This window comes from Camellia sinensis, chromosome 4, assembly GCF_055761805.1.
Source record: "Camellia sinensis isolate YWXY chromosome 4, ASM5576180v1, whole genome shotgun sequence".
NCBI lineage: Eukaryota > Viridiplantae > Streptophyta > Magnoliopsida > Ericales > Theaceae > Camellia > Camellia sinensis.
The window spans coordinates 185,995,024-186,014,095 of record NC_138964.1 but is presented as its reverse complement, the minus strand read 5'-3'; the positions used below and the strand labels follow the sequence as shown (position 1 = coordinate 186,014,095).

The 19,072-nt window shown below is 35.6% G+C and overlaps 1 protein-coding gene across 1 annotated transcript; it reads left to right on the top strand.

Moving 5' to 3' along the window:
- Nucleotides 1–1,063: 1,063 nt before the first annotated feature.
- LOC145789083 (DNA mismatch repair protein MLH3-like) lies at nt 1,064–18,659 on the top strand. The gene is made up of 26 exons (XM_082923930.1): nt 1,064–1,301; nt 1,411–1,581; nt 5,145–5,196; nt 5,291–5,338; nt 6,638–6,792; nt 6,906–6,963; nt 8,024–8,073; nt 8,150–8,274; nt 8,357–8,522; nt 8,621–8,636; nt 8,779–8,999; nt 10,188–10,257; nt 10,357–10,440; nt 11,092–12,603; nt 12,688–12,781; nt 12,870–12,967; nt 14,392–14,480; nt 14,537–14,794; nt 16,356–16,400; nt 16,475–16,528; nt 16,656–16,762; nt 17,094–17,142; nt 17,473–17,532; nt 17,667–17,739; nt 18,050–18,135; nt 18,261–18,659. The coding sequence occupies exons 2-26, from the start codon at nt 1,456–1,458 to the stop codon at nt 18,438–18,440; spliced, it is 3,876 nt and encodes a 1,291-aa protein (XP_082780056.1). The 5' UTR covers nt 1,064–1,301; nt 1,411–1,455; the 3' UTR covers nt 18,441–18,659.
- The last annotated feature ends 413 nt before the right edge of the window (nt 18,660–19,072 follow it).

Here is a 19,072-nt window from a genome sequence, read left to right as displayed (position 1 = left end):
TTTTCTTTTTCCTGGTTTCAAATACAAACAAACAGAGGGAAGAGAAGATAAGAGAAGAGAAGAGGCGAGAGAGAGAGAGAAGAGAAGAGGAAGAGAGAAGAGGCGATGGCGGTGATGGCGGAGGAAGAAGAGAAGGAAGATCGACGGTAATGCCGATGGGTATCGCCGATCGCCTCCTCTATTTTCTCTACTTTCTTTTTTCTTTTTCTTTTTCTTTTTTCCCCTTTCTAGTAGATCTGAATTTGGATCTTGATCTTATTGTTGATGATGATGATGTGTTGATGAAGATGTTGTTGTTGATGATGATGATAATGTTGATGAAGATGTTGATTCTCTCTCTCTGTATTGATGTTTGTTGAAGATGATGATGTGTTGATTATCTCTCTTTCTTGTCTCCTCTTCTTATTCTTATTCTTCTTCTCTGCTGCTGCTTCTTTCTTCACCTTCATCTTCTTCATCTTCAGTAAAACAAGAAAGAAAAGTGAAAAAAATAAAAAATCACAACAATCAGTGTGTTTGGTTTGAGTTTTTTGAATTAAGTTTTTTAAAAATTGAATTTTTTGGTTTTCGTGTTTTTTTGTTTTTAGTGAATATTTTTAAAATTTTAAATATTTTTTTTACTTTTTTAGATACACCTTACTTAGATGTATCAAAAAAGTAAAAAATTTGTGAATTTTTTTTAAAAAAATTAATAAATATATAAAAATATAAAAAATGTACTGAATTCTCGTATTTATTTTTATATTTTTGGTATTTAGTGAATTTTAAAAGGTTTTTTTCAATTTTTTTTACTTTTTAAGTATATTTATGTTAAGTATGTCTAAAAATTAAAAAAATTGCTGAAAATATTAAAAAAATTCAGTAAAAATAAAAAAATACAAAAAATAATAAAATAAAATTTTCTAAAATATATTTTTAAAAAGTGGTAACCAAGCAATATGAATGTCATTTTGGATTCAGGGCATTAGCAACCCATTTTTCGAGCTACTAACCGGAGTTGGTACTTGCTGACCAATCAGAATCCACGTGTGACTTCAACTTTTAACTCGGTGACGTAATCATCGGTCACCCACACAAACAGTACCCCGCGAGTATCTTTAATGTTTCCCCGCAAGTTACACTACACTGTAAGCGCAACTTAGAACAGTCCGGCGCACACAATCCCGCGAGCTCTAAACCGCCTTTTTTCTTCAGGTTTCGAAATCCATGCCCACCAAAATCGAACCTCTCATTCCTCTCTGTTTTGTCTTCGAAGATCGATCAAAACCCTAACCCTAGGCGAAAATTATCGTCGTCTTCAGGTTAGCAACTAGCTATTACGAATTTCAAATTTTCGTTTTGGGTCTGTAATTGCAGGTAGTTTTTGTTTGTGGGGTTTGCCTGTAAATGTATGAATTATGGGTTTTGTAGTTCAGATATGAAATGATTGAAGAATTATTATGATTTGGGGTCAGTATGAGGGACATCAAGCATTTGCCTGAGGCTGTTCGCAGCTCGGTTCGTTCTGGCATTGTCTTGTTCAACTTGACCAGAGTCGTGGAAGAGCTGATTTTCAACAGTCTTGATGCTCGTGCAACCAAGGTAAAATTTTGAAATGTATTTTTATAAGATTGTAAAATGTATGAATTTAAAATCTGAAAACTGAAATGAATTTGGAAAAATCAGAAGTTCCAAAAAAAAAAAAAAAAAAAAACTGAATTTAGGGTATAAATGGCCATGTAACTGCTGTAGGGATATTTTGGGAAAACCCAAAAAATGAGACATCAATACCAACTCACGCCTTCCCCTTATGATAGTATAGATAGATGTAGGTAGATAGACATAGAAGATAGAAGATAGAAGATAGATAGATAGATATAGATAGCAGAAGAAGATAGATTATATCTGTGTGCATATGTAAATAATGATTTAGCTACAATTTTGTTTGATAACTCAAACGTCTTGATCTTTTATCCCTTTTAGAGGAATAAGATTTCTGCGGCGGACGTTTATTTTATTAATGGCAAAATATTCAACACCTACCTGGACAATTGGTAGACTCTTTGATGACAAAATATGCCTAGAATAAGCAGTTTATGTTAACCTGTGTAGTGATCAAGCTGGTTTTTACCCTGTGCTAGGATTGCCCATCCTTAGAGCTAATAGGTTGAATTCAGGAGAGTTATACTTATTAAGGAAAGATAGGAGTGGGGTACCTCTTTGGAACATGGATCAATGTGAAACCGAAATAATTTCCACTTCGTACTTTTTAGTACTTTTGATGCCATGTGTTGCTTTAATGTCTATTGAAGTATTCACTTTGAAACCCTTTCAATAGAATTTCTTTTTTCAAAGGGTCTGGTTTTATACTGTTATAAATAAGGACAACCGATGTAATCAAAGGATGTAGGCTATATAAAAGAACCATGTGACCTGTGAACCTAACCAACCCAATGTCTGGTTCCAACCATGGGGTTGTGTTGGGTTCATTTGATCATGGGAGAGGCTCGGCTTGGTTCTGGGTTCATTCCTTGAGTAACCTGAACAAAACCAAGATCCGCCCCTCTATGTATTTTGTTAAAAGACTTGTATGATGTACAAAGTACATGTGATATTTTCAAGTTATTAGTAAAAAATGTTATCATCACATATAAGAGAATTATTGTAAAAATAGAATTTACAAATTACAATGGACATCTATCAAGCCTTATAAAATATTTACTTATAGCTTGAATTGTGGGTTAACCCGAACGACACCAAGGTTTCTTGGTTTGGTTTAATTAAGTTCCATTTGTTTTTTGACATCCATTTGTTGTTTGGTGTAATTAAACAATTGTATAGATGAAAAAAGGGGTAATTACATTTCACTCTCATGTGGTTATGCCAAAAAACATAGCGCCCCTTGAAGTTTTAATTTGTGATATTAATTCCCCCTAGGTCAATATCAAAATGAAAAAAATGACTATTTCCATCTAAATTAACAGTACCAAGGCGTGACGTGTCAAATATTGTTTTAATTTTAAATTGAATTATTCAAATTTTGAAATGATATTTATGCCTTCTTTCCCCCAATTATTCCTTTGTTTAACCTTAAACATGCCATTCTTTAAGCTTCAATTCTGCCATTCTGAAGGGTTCAAAGCTGCATATTGGCTAGGGGTGAGGAGGGAGAACATAGTTGGGGGGAATAGGGCAATGATTGGCTTGGGGTGGGGGGGAGGGGATGGGGTTAATGACTAGCTTAAGGTGTAGGAGGGAGTAAGGGGGCAATAATTGGTTTATGGTAGGATGAGGAAAGAAGGTGGTGGATAGAGATGAAGCATGCAGTGGATTAGGTTGGCTTAGGGAGGAGGGTGGTAGGGGACATGGCTAGCTGATTGGCCCTAGTGCAGAAGGATGATGATGGTGGGGGAGAGGATAGTTGACTATGTTGTCATGCGAGGAAGGAGGACAATGGTGGAGGAATGGTAACTGACTAAGTTGGGGTGGGAGGAGGGAGGACAGTGGTGGGTGAGGGGGAAGCCAACTGGTTGGGGTTGTAAAGAGGGAGAACAGGTGGAGAAGTTGGGAAAGGAGGCAATTGATTGGTTGGGAATAGGAAGGAGGTAGATCAAAGGTTGGGAAAAGGGGAAGGGGCAACCAACTTATTTTGGTGGGGAGCAGGGAGATTGGGGGTGTGTGGAAAGGGAAGAGGTCAAGCGATGTGGTGGTGGTGGTGGTGATGGGTGTAAACTACAAACTGAGTTGGCTAGGGTATAGAGCTGCTGTCAATGTTGTTAGTGGCAATGTCAAAGGTTCACTAGTAGATGACGATGGGACACCTTTGATGCTAGAATGATAGATGATGAAGTCGTTGTAAGAAGAATCAAAGGATAAGGTAAGGTGGAGGAGGGAGAATGGGGGTTAGGAGAATGGGGAAGGGGGAATGAGGTAGCCTATGTGGTTGTGGTGATTTTGGGTGGTGGTGATGAGTGGTGATAGTGGTTTTGGGTGGAGGCGATTGGTAGTGGTGGATGGTAATTGTGATTTTGGTGGTTGTGGAGGGTGTTAGTGATGCCAATGGATGGTGATGGTGGTGAGATGAGGCAAAGAAAGATAAAGAGAGGATATAAGCAAAAGAGAAGAAATAAGAGGGTTATTTTTGTCTTTTTAACTATTCTATCAACCATTCATTTTTTCAATATGGTATTGAACCTAGGAGGGTTGTGTCACAAATTAAACTTGGAGGGGGCACCCTGTTTTTTGTCCATTATCCAAACATAAAATAAATTGATTTTGGTATATGTTATACAATAGTTCTTATATAAGGACGTGATTACATTGTCTAATTGTAAGCGATATAAGTACAAATCCCATCAACCATAAAAGTATTTAAAAATCATAATATATTATCCTTTGATATTCAAAAATGGACCTAAAAACCCTAAATAGCATAGAATAAGAAGAAAAAATAAGTTGAAACCTTTTATTTTAAAACCTAAAACATTTTAAAATTGTTTATACTTATTGTTAAAAGAAAGTTAAAAAAAAAGACAAAGTTGTGGAATCGTTGTGTCCAATTGGCTTGTCTCATACCATATTAAACCATGTTTATTTTACCAAATTAGCAATAGATAATTCATGGGTGCAAGTTACTTTAGCCTTAATCATCTAGATGTATTTTGACATTTTTCACATTGGATCCTATTAAACCCCGTGATCACTAAAATAACAACAAATCATGATTAGATATTGATTATTTTTGTACTAAACACTTTGAGAAGTTGTATTATGACATATTTACAAAAAAAAAAAAAAAAAAAGAAAAAGAAAAAGAAAAAGAAAAAAAAAGAGGAAAATGAGGTTGCCATTTGTTGGGCCTGATAGTTTCAAGAGTCACATGAATTGAATTGTGAATGGTCATATTTTGATAACAAAGGTTTCGGTTTGGTTTTGGGTCCTAAAAATGATAATTGAATAGGTTGGTTCAGTTTTGGATTTGGCACTAACTCGGACCAAATCAACCCATGCACACCCCTAACAAGAATTGTGTATCCCTTTAGTTGAAATTAGACCGTTGCTAAACCACTACGTAAGTTTTACCATTATATAGTTGTTCTATGCATGATTTTTACATTTGGTTTTTTTTTTTTTTTTTTCCACTGAGGACTGATTTGTTCTTTCAGGTATCTGTTGCAGTTGGTGTTGGGACCCACTACATTAAAGTAGTGGACAATGGTTAGTTGTATTTTCCCCCTTCTCAATAGTTAACTCACATTGCACACTGAGCTCTCTAGTTTATTTTTTGCCTTTTCTGTCTGTTTACTTGCAGGATGTGGTATTACTTGGGATGGGTTGGTATTGTTGGGAGAAAGATATGGTAACTGAATATCTTTCTTCTTCTGAAAAACTTTTATTTTGGCTGCTGAGATTCTTGACACGAGGCAAACAAGCAGATCCATACAAGCTTGTTGGATGCATGCCCAACTATACATGTCTGACCTTTGTTCCATACCCTTATCCATGTGTTGAGTGTCCGGCATTGGTATTTTGCACATTTAGAATAGTCCATGGAACATAGGAAATAATAGTGAGGGATAAGAATTTATACTTTGTTTTTCATAGGACGTGTCATAAATCTTAGAGGGAACCAATCTCACAATTTCAGATGTAAAAATTCTCAATATGAATTGGGATTTTTAGCAAAAACCTGTTTTAAGTCATCATGGAACACCTAATAGTGCTCATTCCAATAGGGACACTTACCTTAAATTTTGAGTTTCACATACTCTTTTGTTGTCCTTGTTTATTTATTTTTTCTAGATGGAATGCGTGTGAAAATCAACTAATAAGCCAACGAGTGTGTTTTTTTTTTGGTTGTGTGTGTGTGTGTGTGTGTGTGTGTGTGTGTGTGTGTTTGCTTGTTGGATATGGACATGGAGGGGATATGGCAATTTTTTGTTTATTTATTTATTATATATATGAATATAAATTTAGAATGTATAGATACGAGAAGCATCGATATATATTTGGGTGTATTTTTATTTTTTATATTTTTATTTTCCATTATTTTACTTTGACCCCAAATCATCTTTCTAAAATTATAAAAAAATAAATAAATCTACAAAGGTGTCTTGAGACATGTCCAAACACAGGACACGTGTGTTCATGAAGAATCCCCACATGCCCTACAAAAAAAATAATAAAAAAAAAATTGACATGCCACGTGGTGCGTCGGACACAAGGACACACATCCCCGTCGTGGCACATATGAACACAGCACCAATCTTGGAGTATCTGTGCTTCTTAGCTGCCTATATATGGCTGTCTCGTATATGAATGCCAGTTGGAATAAAATTCTCTCTTCTTTTAAGAAAACTGGTCAATCCCATGTGTTGGTGAAAAGAAAGAGTATATCTATTGCACGACCCATAGCATTTCTTCTGTTGAATATGCTATTATAGAACATTGAATAAGCACAGGGAAATCTTATACATTGGAAAGTGTGGCATTATTTTACTTTTGAAAGTATTGATGACTGATAGCCTACTTCTTAGTTTTTGGAATGTAGGTGCTTAGTTGGACTGTTCAACCATTGCTATCATGTGGGGATAACTACAAATACAGTTTATTTATTGACCATGTTATCTAATGATTTGTGTGTTTACTATGAGACCAGCAACGTCAAAAGTTGATCAGCTAGCTAATACTAATGCTATTAGTGGAAGCTTTGGCTATCGAGGAGAAGCATTGAGCTCCATTTCTGATGTTTCATTGTTAGAAGTCATTACAAAAGCTCATGGGAGGCCAAATGGATATCGTAAAGTCATGAAGGCATGGATTGTTCTTCAATGTTTCGAATTTAATTTTTCATTTGTCAATTTTGATCGTCTTTACTGCCATTTTTCCAAGTATCCTGGTGGTTGACTTCCCATCATTCTTTCCAGGGATGCAAATGTTTGTATCTTGGAATTGATGATGGTAGGCAAGATGTAGGCACAACAGGTAAAAATTGTTGTGTAGTCACTATTGGCAAGCAAGTCACTATTATTTCTCCCATTTGGAAGATCTGTTTGTGCTTTTTTTGCCTGTTGTTTTCTTCTCTTTCTTGACACTGTTAAATGTTTGATAACAAGTTTAAATAAAACAAAAATTGGATTTGTAAGTAACAAGAACCTGCACAAGTATATTATGGTGGAGAGCATTATTCTGTTTGGTAGAAGGTAATCAAATAGATTGGAGCTGGCCTTATGTGTGCACAAGTAAAGATTGCTTCTTTAGCATTACAAGAACAACACTGGAACTTCACCTGAAAACAAAATGATAAGCCGCTTTTAATCACCGTTCCTTTTCTTTGTTTTGAATTTTTTGGAACAGGGAGTTTCTGGCTTAATTAGCTCAGTGTTGAAAATGAACAAATTCAGGATTGGATCAGCCTTCCAGAAATTCCACTTAGAAGCCTCCTCTTAATAACATCTAATTAGCATCTTTCTAGTGTCGCATGACTGCTTTTCATCACATTATTGTTTCCAAATTTTATATAAATAACTATTTTTGTTTTAATCTGCCATAACATTGTTCTCTTCACATTACATTGAGAAATTGTCCTTTATAAAAGGTTACTTTGGTAGATTGTCTAGTGAAAAGGAGAGATGGAATTTATAAACACACTTTGTGTCAATGCCTTACAAGTTTGTTTAAACTGATCATCAAAGCATCAATGTTTGCAGCGTGAATCCATTTTTGTAGCTTATTTTGAGGAAGTCAAACAACACAAAAATCATATCAATGGGCAAGAATTACCAAAGTACTGTTGGATTTGTCCATTAAAATTGTAAAGTTGGGTCACTTTGTGCTTCTTGTATGAACTACTCTGAGTATTTGTCCCAGTTTTCTTATATCTTTCTTTCAAATGATATTGGCTTTTAGGAATGCTAGAGTGTATGTGAATTGTAGGCTTGTAACTGCTTTATATGGTGAATAAATTTGCCTTCCCTTTTTCCTGTTGATTATGATGCAGATAAGCTTTGATTTGTTTTCTAAGAATAGTCTTGGGTCCTTGCAGTCATTGTTCGGGATTTATTTTCCTCTTACTTTGCACATATTTTGCTTTGGGTTTAAATTTATTAATGATAGCCAACTACCTTAGCTGATATGATCATTTTACTCGTGATGATGTGCACTAACTTGATTTGGTTGTGATTTGCATAATGAAATTGGAAGCCCGAAGAAGGTCTTGCACTCAGTCAAAAAATGTGTTCTTAGAATTGCCATTGTTCATCCAAAAGTATTCTTCGAAGTTGTTGATATTGAGAGGTGTTCCTGCTCTACATTTGTCAATATAGCACTTGGAGGGTCATATATGTGTTTGCTTACATTTTGTTTTACCTGCATGCAGTGAGGATGAGTTGTTCTGCACGACTCCTTCCTCATCTCCTTTGTCACTGTTGACGAGTGGTTTTGGAATTGAGATTTTCAGCTCTCTACATGAATTAAATGTCTCTGATGGTGTATTAAAGCTTTCTGGATATATGTCTAGTCCTCGTGATACTTCATTTGTGAAGGTATACTTCGTTTGATGATATAACTATTTAACTGTTTTGATATGCTTTACTGATTCCCCACTGTCAATAGTGCTAATTGAGGGTCCTTTTTCTTGCAGGCCTGTCAATTTGTCTGTATCCGTGAAGTTGATTATCTTGTTAGTGTGCAAAGGTTATATTGCACTAGATAGATTAGCAATTAAGATACTGATAAAACAAAAAGATCGGCACTTGAGATAATTGAGAATTTTGATTTTCTTGACCTTCACTTATGTAGACATCAACTCTCTTTATATCTGCAAGGGCCCAATTCATAAACTGCTGAATGAGTTGGTCACTAGGTTCAACTCTTCGGATCTGCAGGAGGCTAACATGAAGTTACAAAATGGGAAGCGAAGTAGGTCTCAAACATATGAAACATACATTTTGAATTTAAGTTGCCCAAGATCTTGGTATGATATAACATTTGAACCATCAAAGACTTCTGTTGAATTCAAGGTAACATTTCTTCTTGTTTGATCATGAACTGTGATATATATAATTAGCTAATTGATTGAGAATTTTCCTGGCTTATGAAGTTTGTTTGCCCCTTGTCAATTAGATTGTTTTGAGTGGAAAAGTGATTTTTGTCATTTCTCAAAAAGTTGAAATATTGGAGACTTCAGTAAAATGTGCCTAGAAACGGAAAAGGGGTTGGGGGGGTGGTGAATTATGTTTATTAGCCCTATTTTAGCCTTTTAATCAAAATTTACCACAGTAAATAGCAATCACACGATAACACAGATTTTACGTGGAAAGCCCAAAAGGGAAAAACCATGGCCACAACACCCAACAAAAATCCACCAAACGATGATGGAATACAGGACACAGTCGAGAAAACTTACAACCGTATACCTAGGTTTATCTACAACTCTGATGACTTGTAGTTTCTCCACGAGCATAGCTTGACTTAGTCAGCCTTTTTGATCTTCTGGACACTACGAAGCAACAGCCTCGATCTCTATTCTTGAACGGATCCAATTACCCAATCAACCCTGTGTGCAGAACACAACAATGCAAAGATATGTAAGGTTTTTGGAAAACTATCTCGAGAAAATTCTCTCACAATGATCAAAATATTTGCTCAGAATTTTTCTAGAGTTTACAGAATTTTGACTGTGAAAAAACAATGGTTGGGATATAGAAAACCAAGTTATAGAGGTGTTTATATTGAAACTCAGCTTCCAAAACCAATTTACGAAGGATTTGTGAAAACTAGGGTGGCAATCGATCACAACTAATAAGGGATCGATCACTTTCAAAGTGAGGGATCGATTTCACATCGATCTCTGTTGATCGCATGCTTCTGTTGAATTCTGTTGAAACAGGGATTGTTTGGGGATTGATGCTTCTGTTGAAAAAATTTCATTTGTGCATTACACTTGATATAGCAGTATATATACATATATTTTCCTTCCTTCTGTCAATTTTGGATGATTGGTGTTGTTTCTTCCTCCATGTGTGTGATTCATTTGCCTAAATGCTGTAGATGGCTTTTCTACCTCATTCTTCTCACTTACAGTGTGCTAGTATTTCCTTCAGGGCTTTAGTCTTACTAATTTAATTTGTTTGGTTATCACTCTGTTGTGAAGTAATTTAGGAATCCAATTGTTCCCTTGATCCTCTCTCTCTCTCTCTCTCTCTCAGGATTGGTCTCCCATTATTAATTTTATTGAAAAGGCCATCACACACTTGTGGACTGAAAAATTTTCTCACGGTAAACTGCTAAATTTGTGAATAATCTTTTTGCTGTCTGTTAACATTATTTTTGTTAATTCATTTCTTAAACTTGTCTTGACTTTTGATATGTTTCAAGGAAATTCCTCCAGCCGTGGTACTGTTATGCCAGAAGAAGACAATACCTGGAGGGAAGGTAATGATGTTTCATCACCAGAAAAAGGTAGGATCTATATTTTATTATTGAATGTCTTGCTTCTGATAATTCTGTATATAGAGTTTGAATACCCTGATCTAGTTGTTTCAATAGTTACATTCCTCAAAACTATTTGGAGAAGAGAGAACACATTTCCAGAGTAACAAAATTTCATGAATGATGTTTATATAGCTTGCTTGTGAACTGGCAAAAAATCTGTTTGGGTAAATTATACTGTTGGTCCCTTTAGGTCCAGTGAAGTTTTCACTTCGGTCCCTGTAGTTTCAATTTCATCAATTTAAACCTCATACTTTCAATTACGTTTCAATGTGGTTCCTCTGTCCATTGTGGTTAGCATTTTGGACGGAAAAAGGCAACATGTGGAAATTTTAGCAATTCCTGCACAAAAAGAAAAATGAATAGGTTACACCTGTGGTCCCTATAGTTCTTTTGAATTCTACTGTTGTCCCTCTAGTTTCGCACATGTTTTCCATCCAAAATGTTAATGACAGCTGACCACATTGGTACGGAATTGAAAGTATGAGGTTTAAATTGATGAAATTGAAGCTATAGGGACTAAACTGAAATTTGGCTCAAACAAGGAGCAAAGGTGTAATTTACCCAATCGATTTCCTTCATGTGTATCCTAAGATTTCTTTTGTTGCCAAACATTGGCAGATTTGCCAGAAAAATATGAAATTGCAAAAAGGAGGTGCAGGATGTACAATCACCGTGCTTCTTTTGGCCTTCTCTCCCCCCAGCTGGAGATGCCAACTGAAGAAAGTGACCATATGTTTCACTGGAAAGACAATAGATTTTCTTGTCAAGATGCTTCAGAACACCAGATCAGGTTGGGATCTTTGTATCAAACTGACTACTCATTCCAGTTGTGTGATGGATTGCTTGCCCCATCCAGAGTAACTGTAAACCAAAAGAGTGCTAGCTATCTGCAGGCAACTGACCATAATGTTTTCTCTTCTGAAGACCATTTCTTGGGGAATAAGTTCTTTGGGGAAAAAAGATCCAGTGAGCACACAGACTATATTTTGGGTTCTAGATTGGAGGATGCACATTTCAATGTGGATGCCAGCATAAGTAATGGATTTAATGGGAGTGCATTATCTCCTGATTGTTTTGAAATAGGTGATGATGTGGACAAGATCAGCGAGGATCTAAAGCCCTTTCTGCATAATTGCTCCTGTAGGAGAAGCCTTCCAGTTGATGGGGCATCACCTGCAAGCTCTGAAGGATTTGACTTTCGGATTAATGGTTTTGGAGCCAAAAGAAAGAGTCTTGAACCTAATGATTGGGTTTGTGTTGGAGAAATTGATGACAATAACCAGAGGTTTGATTTCCTTCCAGGGACTCTATGGCAGGATGAGGCAGCAAGTGCTTGGTCTTCCCCCGGACCCATGTCTAAGTGTGACGTGCTTACAGGTCTGGATTTTTTGTCAAGGGATTCAATAGAGTCTTCTGCAATAGGTGGAGAGTGTTTAGCTGGAGAGAATGACCTTCCACCAGACTCAATTGCACGTGTTGGAAAATTTTTCTCAAGTCGTCAGTCGCTTAAATCTGAATGGTCTTCTGTAATGTCAGATCCATTATTTAGGACCAAATCTCAGAATGTGGATAATTTCTTTGATGAGAATGCACTTGAGAGGCGTATCAAATATGACAATAGATATGACTATTTAGCGGAAAGGGTTGTTAAGGACCGTGGTTTTTATTTTGATGATTCTTTGCGAAAAAGCTCAAGCCAAGAAGACTTCTCAACAAGTTTTGCAAACATGTGCTCAGGTTTTGAAAGTTGTGTTCGTTCCAAGGAAGATAATTGTAGATTTATCCAACAACATAATCTAGATGATGTTCTCTTTTCAAAATGTCCCGATATATTTATTGATGAAACAGAGTGGTTATGTTTAGACTCGCATGGTAAATATAATGCCAACTGTTCTGCAGTAACGTCACACCATATTTCTTCAACAATTTATGATGTTGTGGATGAAGGCCTAAAGGATCCGGTTATATATCAACAAGAAGGATATGTTTGTAAGAGAAGGCCAAAAAGAAGCCATTCAACTCCACCTTTTTACAGAGGCAAGAAAAAATTCTTCACCTTAAATACACATTTGGCCATGGAAGCAAAAAAACTCAAAGCCCAGGCCATCAATAATGCCCCTACTTCACAAGGTGTTGCTTTAATACAAACTGTTTGTAGGACTTGGTGGTGGTGCAAATAAGCTAGACCAGTTAAGATTTATGTGTATTGTGCAGAAACGAGTGGGTTGAAGCATCCTCAACAATCATCTGGTGAATGTCAACTATATTCTGAGCCAAATTCTGTGGAAGATCCATTGATCTACACCAGGTATAATTACTTTTAGTATTTCCATGTCAAGCTTAAAATGCTAGATCAAATCTGATAGTTGCTAACTTCATTGAGGTTTTGCTTTCAGACCAGATAAGAAGAAAACACATGACATGAAGGACATTAAAAAATGTGATATGCAAAAATCAGAGGATCTTAACATTTACAGTAAGGGTTTGGTTGAAGGTAATGCTGTTGTTATGTGTTGGCAAAAGTTACGTTTCCCATTGATCTATGGGAGAAGCTACCATGTTTGTTAGGCAGGTGTCCATCTATTATGATTATGTTAGTATTATGTAGCATCGCAAGACATAATTGACGTTCAAAAATTTAAAATGCAAAAAGTCAAAGCGCCTCCACATTTACGGCATGGATTCAGTTGAAAATAATTCTGTTATGTGTAGGCAAAAGTTATGCTTCCCATTGATCTATGGGTGAGTACCAGATTTTTTTAGGTAGATTTCCGTCTGTTAAGATTATGTAGCGTTATGTAGGATTGTAGATTGAACAGTTAATATTATTTTGCCTATTCTCCCACAATATGGAAGCATTTATGAATAATGTATTATAGAATGAAGGATTAGTTACCTTTTTAGTCCCCAAAGAATGTGATGTGTCATTGTGATCCCAAATTTTAAATTGTGTCAATTAAGGCCTAGTTTGGGAACAAGCTATTTTAGTAACTTTTTTGCTTGTTACGAAAAGATGTGCAGAAAAGTAAAGGGAGTGATATGACAACTTATAGTGACTTTTTGACCAAAATAGTTACTCTCCAAGTGAGGCCTAAGCCCTCAATGTATAAAAAGTGTTTCATTTTGGTCCCCCAACTTAACTTTGTCTGTAGACTTCATTAAATTTAGGGGTAAATGCAGAAACTCAATTAAAAAAAATACACTTTTAGCTCCCAAAGTAGTGATCCGTGTCATTTTGGACCCCCATGTTTAAATTGTGTTAATTTACTACCCAATTTATAAAAAGTGTTTCAGTTTGGTCCCCTAACATAATTTTGTCTCTCTCCGTCTGAACTAGGGGTAAAGCGTTAAAATCATAATTACATATCTGCTAAAAACAAAAAAAAGAACCAACATCTTTAGAAGGAAATATTCCTGCCATCCAACATGTATATAGATGTTGCTTCCGACATTTGCGAGCCCTACAGATGTGTGTATAGAGAAATTAGGGTTTAGGTTTTTATCCAAAAGAGTAATTTGTTTGAGGGACAAAACTGTAATAAAAAAAATTAGAAGATGGTGTGAGCACTGAGAAAATGAGGGGTGTGCAAATAGAATTAACTGGACTAAAAATGTGTTTTTATTAATTGAGTTTCCACATTTACCCTTGACTTTAACAACACTTCCAGATAGAGTTAGGTTGGGGGACTAAAGTGAAACACTTTTTTATACATTAGGGACAAATTTTAGACATTTGTGACCAAATGACAAATTGCATACTTTAGGGACTAAAAAAGTAAAAAACCCTAGAATAAATTTAACTTTGTTTTTTTTTTCTTCACCATTATTTGATTATCACTTTTGTTGCTTAGCACTTTATACCTTCATCATACCCATATAAATGATATACTTCTGATTTTATGCTCTCTTAACCTTCAGACTGCACATTGAATGAATCTCATGATCCATTAGATTCTGGGCTAAAATGGCAGAAGAGCTGTCTACGGACTGCAGTTGAGTACCTTAGCGTTTTTTCTTTTCTTTTTGAAATCACATTCTATCATGATTACCAGTTTGTTAAAAGAACTTGGGGTTGTCAAGTTATGAAATTAGTGGTTACAAAGTGATTTTGTTTTCTATACAAAGGGGAGACAAATTACATAATCTTCACAATGAGAGTAATATACTTGATGTCTCTTCTGGGATCTTGCATCTGGCTGGTGATTCATTAGTTCCTGAATCTATCAATAAGAATTGTCTGGAGGATGCCAAAGTTCTCCAACAGGTGGATAAGAAGTTCATTCCAATTATGGGTGGTGGAGTGCTTGCTATTATTGACCAGGTTTAAGCACTGCTCTTCTTTCTTTCTTTTTTTCTTCTTGAGATCCATCTATCTCATGTTTTTAAATTTTTGAAAGACCGTAGCCAAATGATATATTTGGGTAGTGTTCTATTCACTGGAATAGAATGGAATGGAATTATCATTCCATCAAAATATCCATTCCCATGTTTGATTGACTAAAAAATATATTGCAAATGGAATCATCATTCATCATTGTAATGGACTGATCATTCCATAGGGGAGCCTAAGGAATGATTATTCCATTCCATTCCATCTTATTCTAGTGAGCCAAATAGAACATTAGTTCACAAGTTAAAACATTATGCTATGGACGTTGTAATTGTGGACTATTTAGTACCTCTGTTACATGGACTCGCTGGATTAGGGCAGAGTACCCGTGTCGACACGATACGACATGGGTGTGGGTGTGAGATGTGTCAGATTCGGCATGGGTTTCTTGGACATGGCTGACATGAGAGGAGAAAGAAGGGTTGTTGAGAGAAACTTATAGTGGAGCAATGGTAGCAACAGGGTGAAGATCTATGTCGATTTGTGTCTCTGTGTCGTCTTGTCTCTGTCTTCATCTATGTCGATCTCCTCTTCTCTCTCTCGGTCTTCTCTTCTTCATCATCTCCTCCTCGTCTTCTTCTTCTTCTTCTTCTTCTTCTCTCTCTCTCTCTCTCTCTCTCTCTCTCTCTCTCTCTCTCTCTCGTCGATTTGTGTTCTCTATCTCTCCCCCCTCCCGTTTTTAACATATAATAAATAATATAATTTGTTATATAATAATAAATCTAATTAAATCATATATAATAATAATAAAAAATCTATAAAAATCTATAAAATAAATCATCCAAATTTTATTTTTTATTTATTTTAACATATTTTGTTATTATTTATTTTTTATATTTTTTTTATTTATAATATATATATCAATTAAAAATAAAAAAAATAAATTATATAAATAAATTAAAAATATTATCAATAAAAATAATACATAAGATAAAAATAATAAATATATTTAAAAATAACTATTTAACTCATCTTTATATAATAAATATATTTAAAAAATAACTATTTACCGTATTCCCGTACTCGTATCCAAATTTGGATCCATATTTATGTATTTTCAATTTTTAATTTTGAAGTATCCGACCCCTAGATATACCTGCACCTGTGCCCGCACCCAATATCTACACCCGAGTCCGTGTAACATAGTTTAGTACTGCTTCTCATGATTCTCAGTCGAGGCCTATTTTATCTCGACAGAATGTTCAATGACACCAATTGTTGAGATGTACATAGCACAGGAAATCTTAGAAGTGGATTGAGGACATGGAATGGTTAACAGTTTCTCATATGAGAATCTTGTAACTGGGAAATCTCTCGTGTCAGCATTAGCCAGTAGATGCCTGGTAGTATATATACATCTACATGCAAACATGTGTGGGCTTGATTCGTGTACATACCAACACACATAATCATATTTATTGGCTTAGGGTTTTGGAGTCTGCTTCCAGCATTTGGCTGCATTTCTTACTTTGCAAGTGATTGTCTTTTACAGCACGCTGCAGATGAAAGGATCCGCTTGGAAGAACTACGTCAGAAGGTAAAATGCTTTTGTAGTTCAAACTTTTTAAAATGACAAATCTAGTGTGGCTAATAGACTAGTGAAATTCGTAGGTGCTATCTGGAGAAATGAAGACAGTCACTTACCTAGATACTGAGCAAAAATTGGTATTTCCATTTCACAGTATATGTCGGGGTTCTATTACAGCCCTAGATGCTGTGCCAAGTTAAACATTTATCTGAAAATTTTTAGATCTTCACTATTGATTTTTATTGTTTTCGAAACTGTAAACAGGTTCTGCCTGAAATAGGGTATCAGTTGTTGCACAACTATGCTGATCAGATTCAAAATTGGGGTTGGCTCTGCAACATTCGTTCTTTGGGTTCAAGGTCTTTTAAAAAGTAATTTTTCTGTGTTCTGTGTCTAGAAAATCTTTAATTAGTACTGTTGATCTATGTGTCAATCATTGTGTGAATGACCTTCAAAGATATTAACCCCATACCAATGTTGGTGAACAAGTTTGTCAAATTTTTGTTTGTGCTGATGACTTTGGAGAACCTTTTGGATTTCCTGCTTCATATCTTTCGTTAAGGATTTGCTGGGATGATTTTTTTTTTCCCCGCTAAATGGATGGTGTTAGAGAATGCATGATATATTGCATTTGTCTTGTTATACAATTCATCTTTTAAATTCTGAGATTTTTTTGGTGTACACCCTTTTGTGTTTTTACAGGAATCTGAATCTTCTACACAGGCAGCCAACTGTTGTCACACTTAATGCGGTGAAGAACATTCCTGCCCCTCTCTCTCTTTCTCTCTCTCAGCCATTCTTTTACAAGCTTAAATTTTTTTTTTTTTTTCTTGATTGTATTACTAGTTAGTCTGTCAACTACGTACATATATATGCATGTATAGAGGAAAATATTATTGCCAGAGAAGTTATTGTTATTACTTCCATAGACATACACATTGACCAACCAGGTGCTTTAAATGTTTAAGTGTCCTCAATGTTGTATATTTACTCAAGATGTATAACATTATTGACATAGTTCAGAGATCCACAATCTCTATTTTGTCTCATTATTGAATATCACAATTACTTTAATGTGCAGGTGCCGTGTATTGTAGGAGTCAATTTGACTGATGTAGATCTCTTGGAATTTCTTCAACAGGTAATACAGAGAAGTTTTTACAGTTCCATTTCCATGATTTTTCTGGAGTTTATTGATTCATCATTCATTATCTAAAATTTTCCCAAACTATATTTGTTGATTTTCTCACTCCAGTTTGTATTTGTGATCAACAGCTTGCTGATACAGATGGATCATCAACTATACCGCCATCCGTTCATCGGGTCCTTAACTCCAAAGCATGTAGAGGTATAATAACCTCAATCTTTAGGAAAAATGCTAGTCTGTGTAAAAGTTGCATTAGTTACCAATCATCCACAAATTAAGTTATTTAATGCTTTATGCGAGGTGATGCTTGTCCACAAAATATTCTCATATGGACTAGTGTCATTTGCCATTTGCCGTGGTTTTTCTTTCTTGCTTCCTGATACATCTCAAATTTCCAGCATGTTAGCAACTTTTTAGCTGCACCGGAGTTGTATTTCCTGCTCTTAAAAGGGTGAAAGCTTCTTTCTTGGGGATTATGTTCTTAATTTTGCTTATTGGTTTTACTATTTAGGTGCAATAATGTTTGGGGACACATTGCTACCTTCAGAGTGTTCCCTAATTGTTGAAGAGCTGAAGCAAACATCATTGTGTTTCCAAGTGAGTTGACAGTATCCTAGTCTATTTGTCAATCAATACAAAAAATTGAGAGTTTGTTTTGCTTAGCTGAGAGAGAGAGATTGCTTAGCTGCATTGTTGATAATTCTGGAGAGTTTGTTTTGCAGTGTGCTCACGGGCGACCAACAACTGTCCCTCTTGTCAACTTGGAGGCATTGCATAAGCAGATAGCTAAGCTTGGATTGTGGAATGGTGGTTCTAATGAATTGTGGCATGGGTTACATCAGCATGAACCCAGTTTAGAACGTGCAGCACAGCGTTTGAGCTCTGCCAGAGGTCTGTCTTGATGAGTAACCAGTTGGTTTTCCAGATTCAGTGGTGGCTGTGGTTCTCCACCAACACGCCTTTTTTCCTTGCCACTGTGAACCCATTCTTTCAATTTGTTATGTATAGTTCTCATTCTGACCGCTGAAGTACCAATAATATGTTGTACCAGTGTAACAGAGTCGCTTGTAGTTTGTAATGACAGTTATTTGCATACAATAAAATCACACCTTATTTTTTCACCTCTTTTTTAAAATCATTTAAGGCAAAGCTACTTGGCAGATGTGTGATCAAAACAGCTAGATATAGTTGCTTCTTCTCTTGTCCCTTTTTTTTTTTTTTTTTTCTTTGTCCAGCAAATATACTAAAATTATGAGTGCTAAAATCATACATGGACTATGTCAAAATTTGAAGTAAATACCTCCAGATAACCCTATTACTGTGAATGAAGTTGGACAACAAAAAAAATAAAAATAAAAATTTCCAATGTATATCATCTAGAACACAATAGACGTTAAATCAACACAGCACGGCAGCTGGACAGAAGATATAATTGAATGAAAAAATTTGACAACCATCTTTCTCAAAGAAGCAGCAATTCAATCATCCAACAACCAGGTGGGCTTAATCTACTGCATGCTAATGATGTCCATGC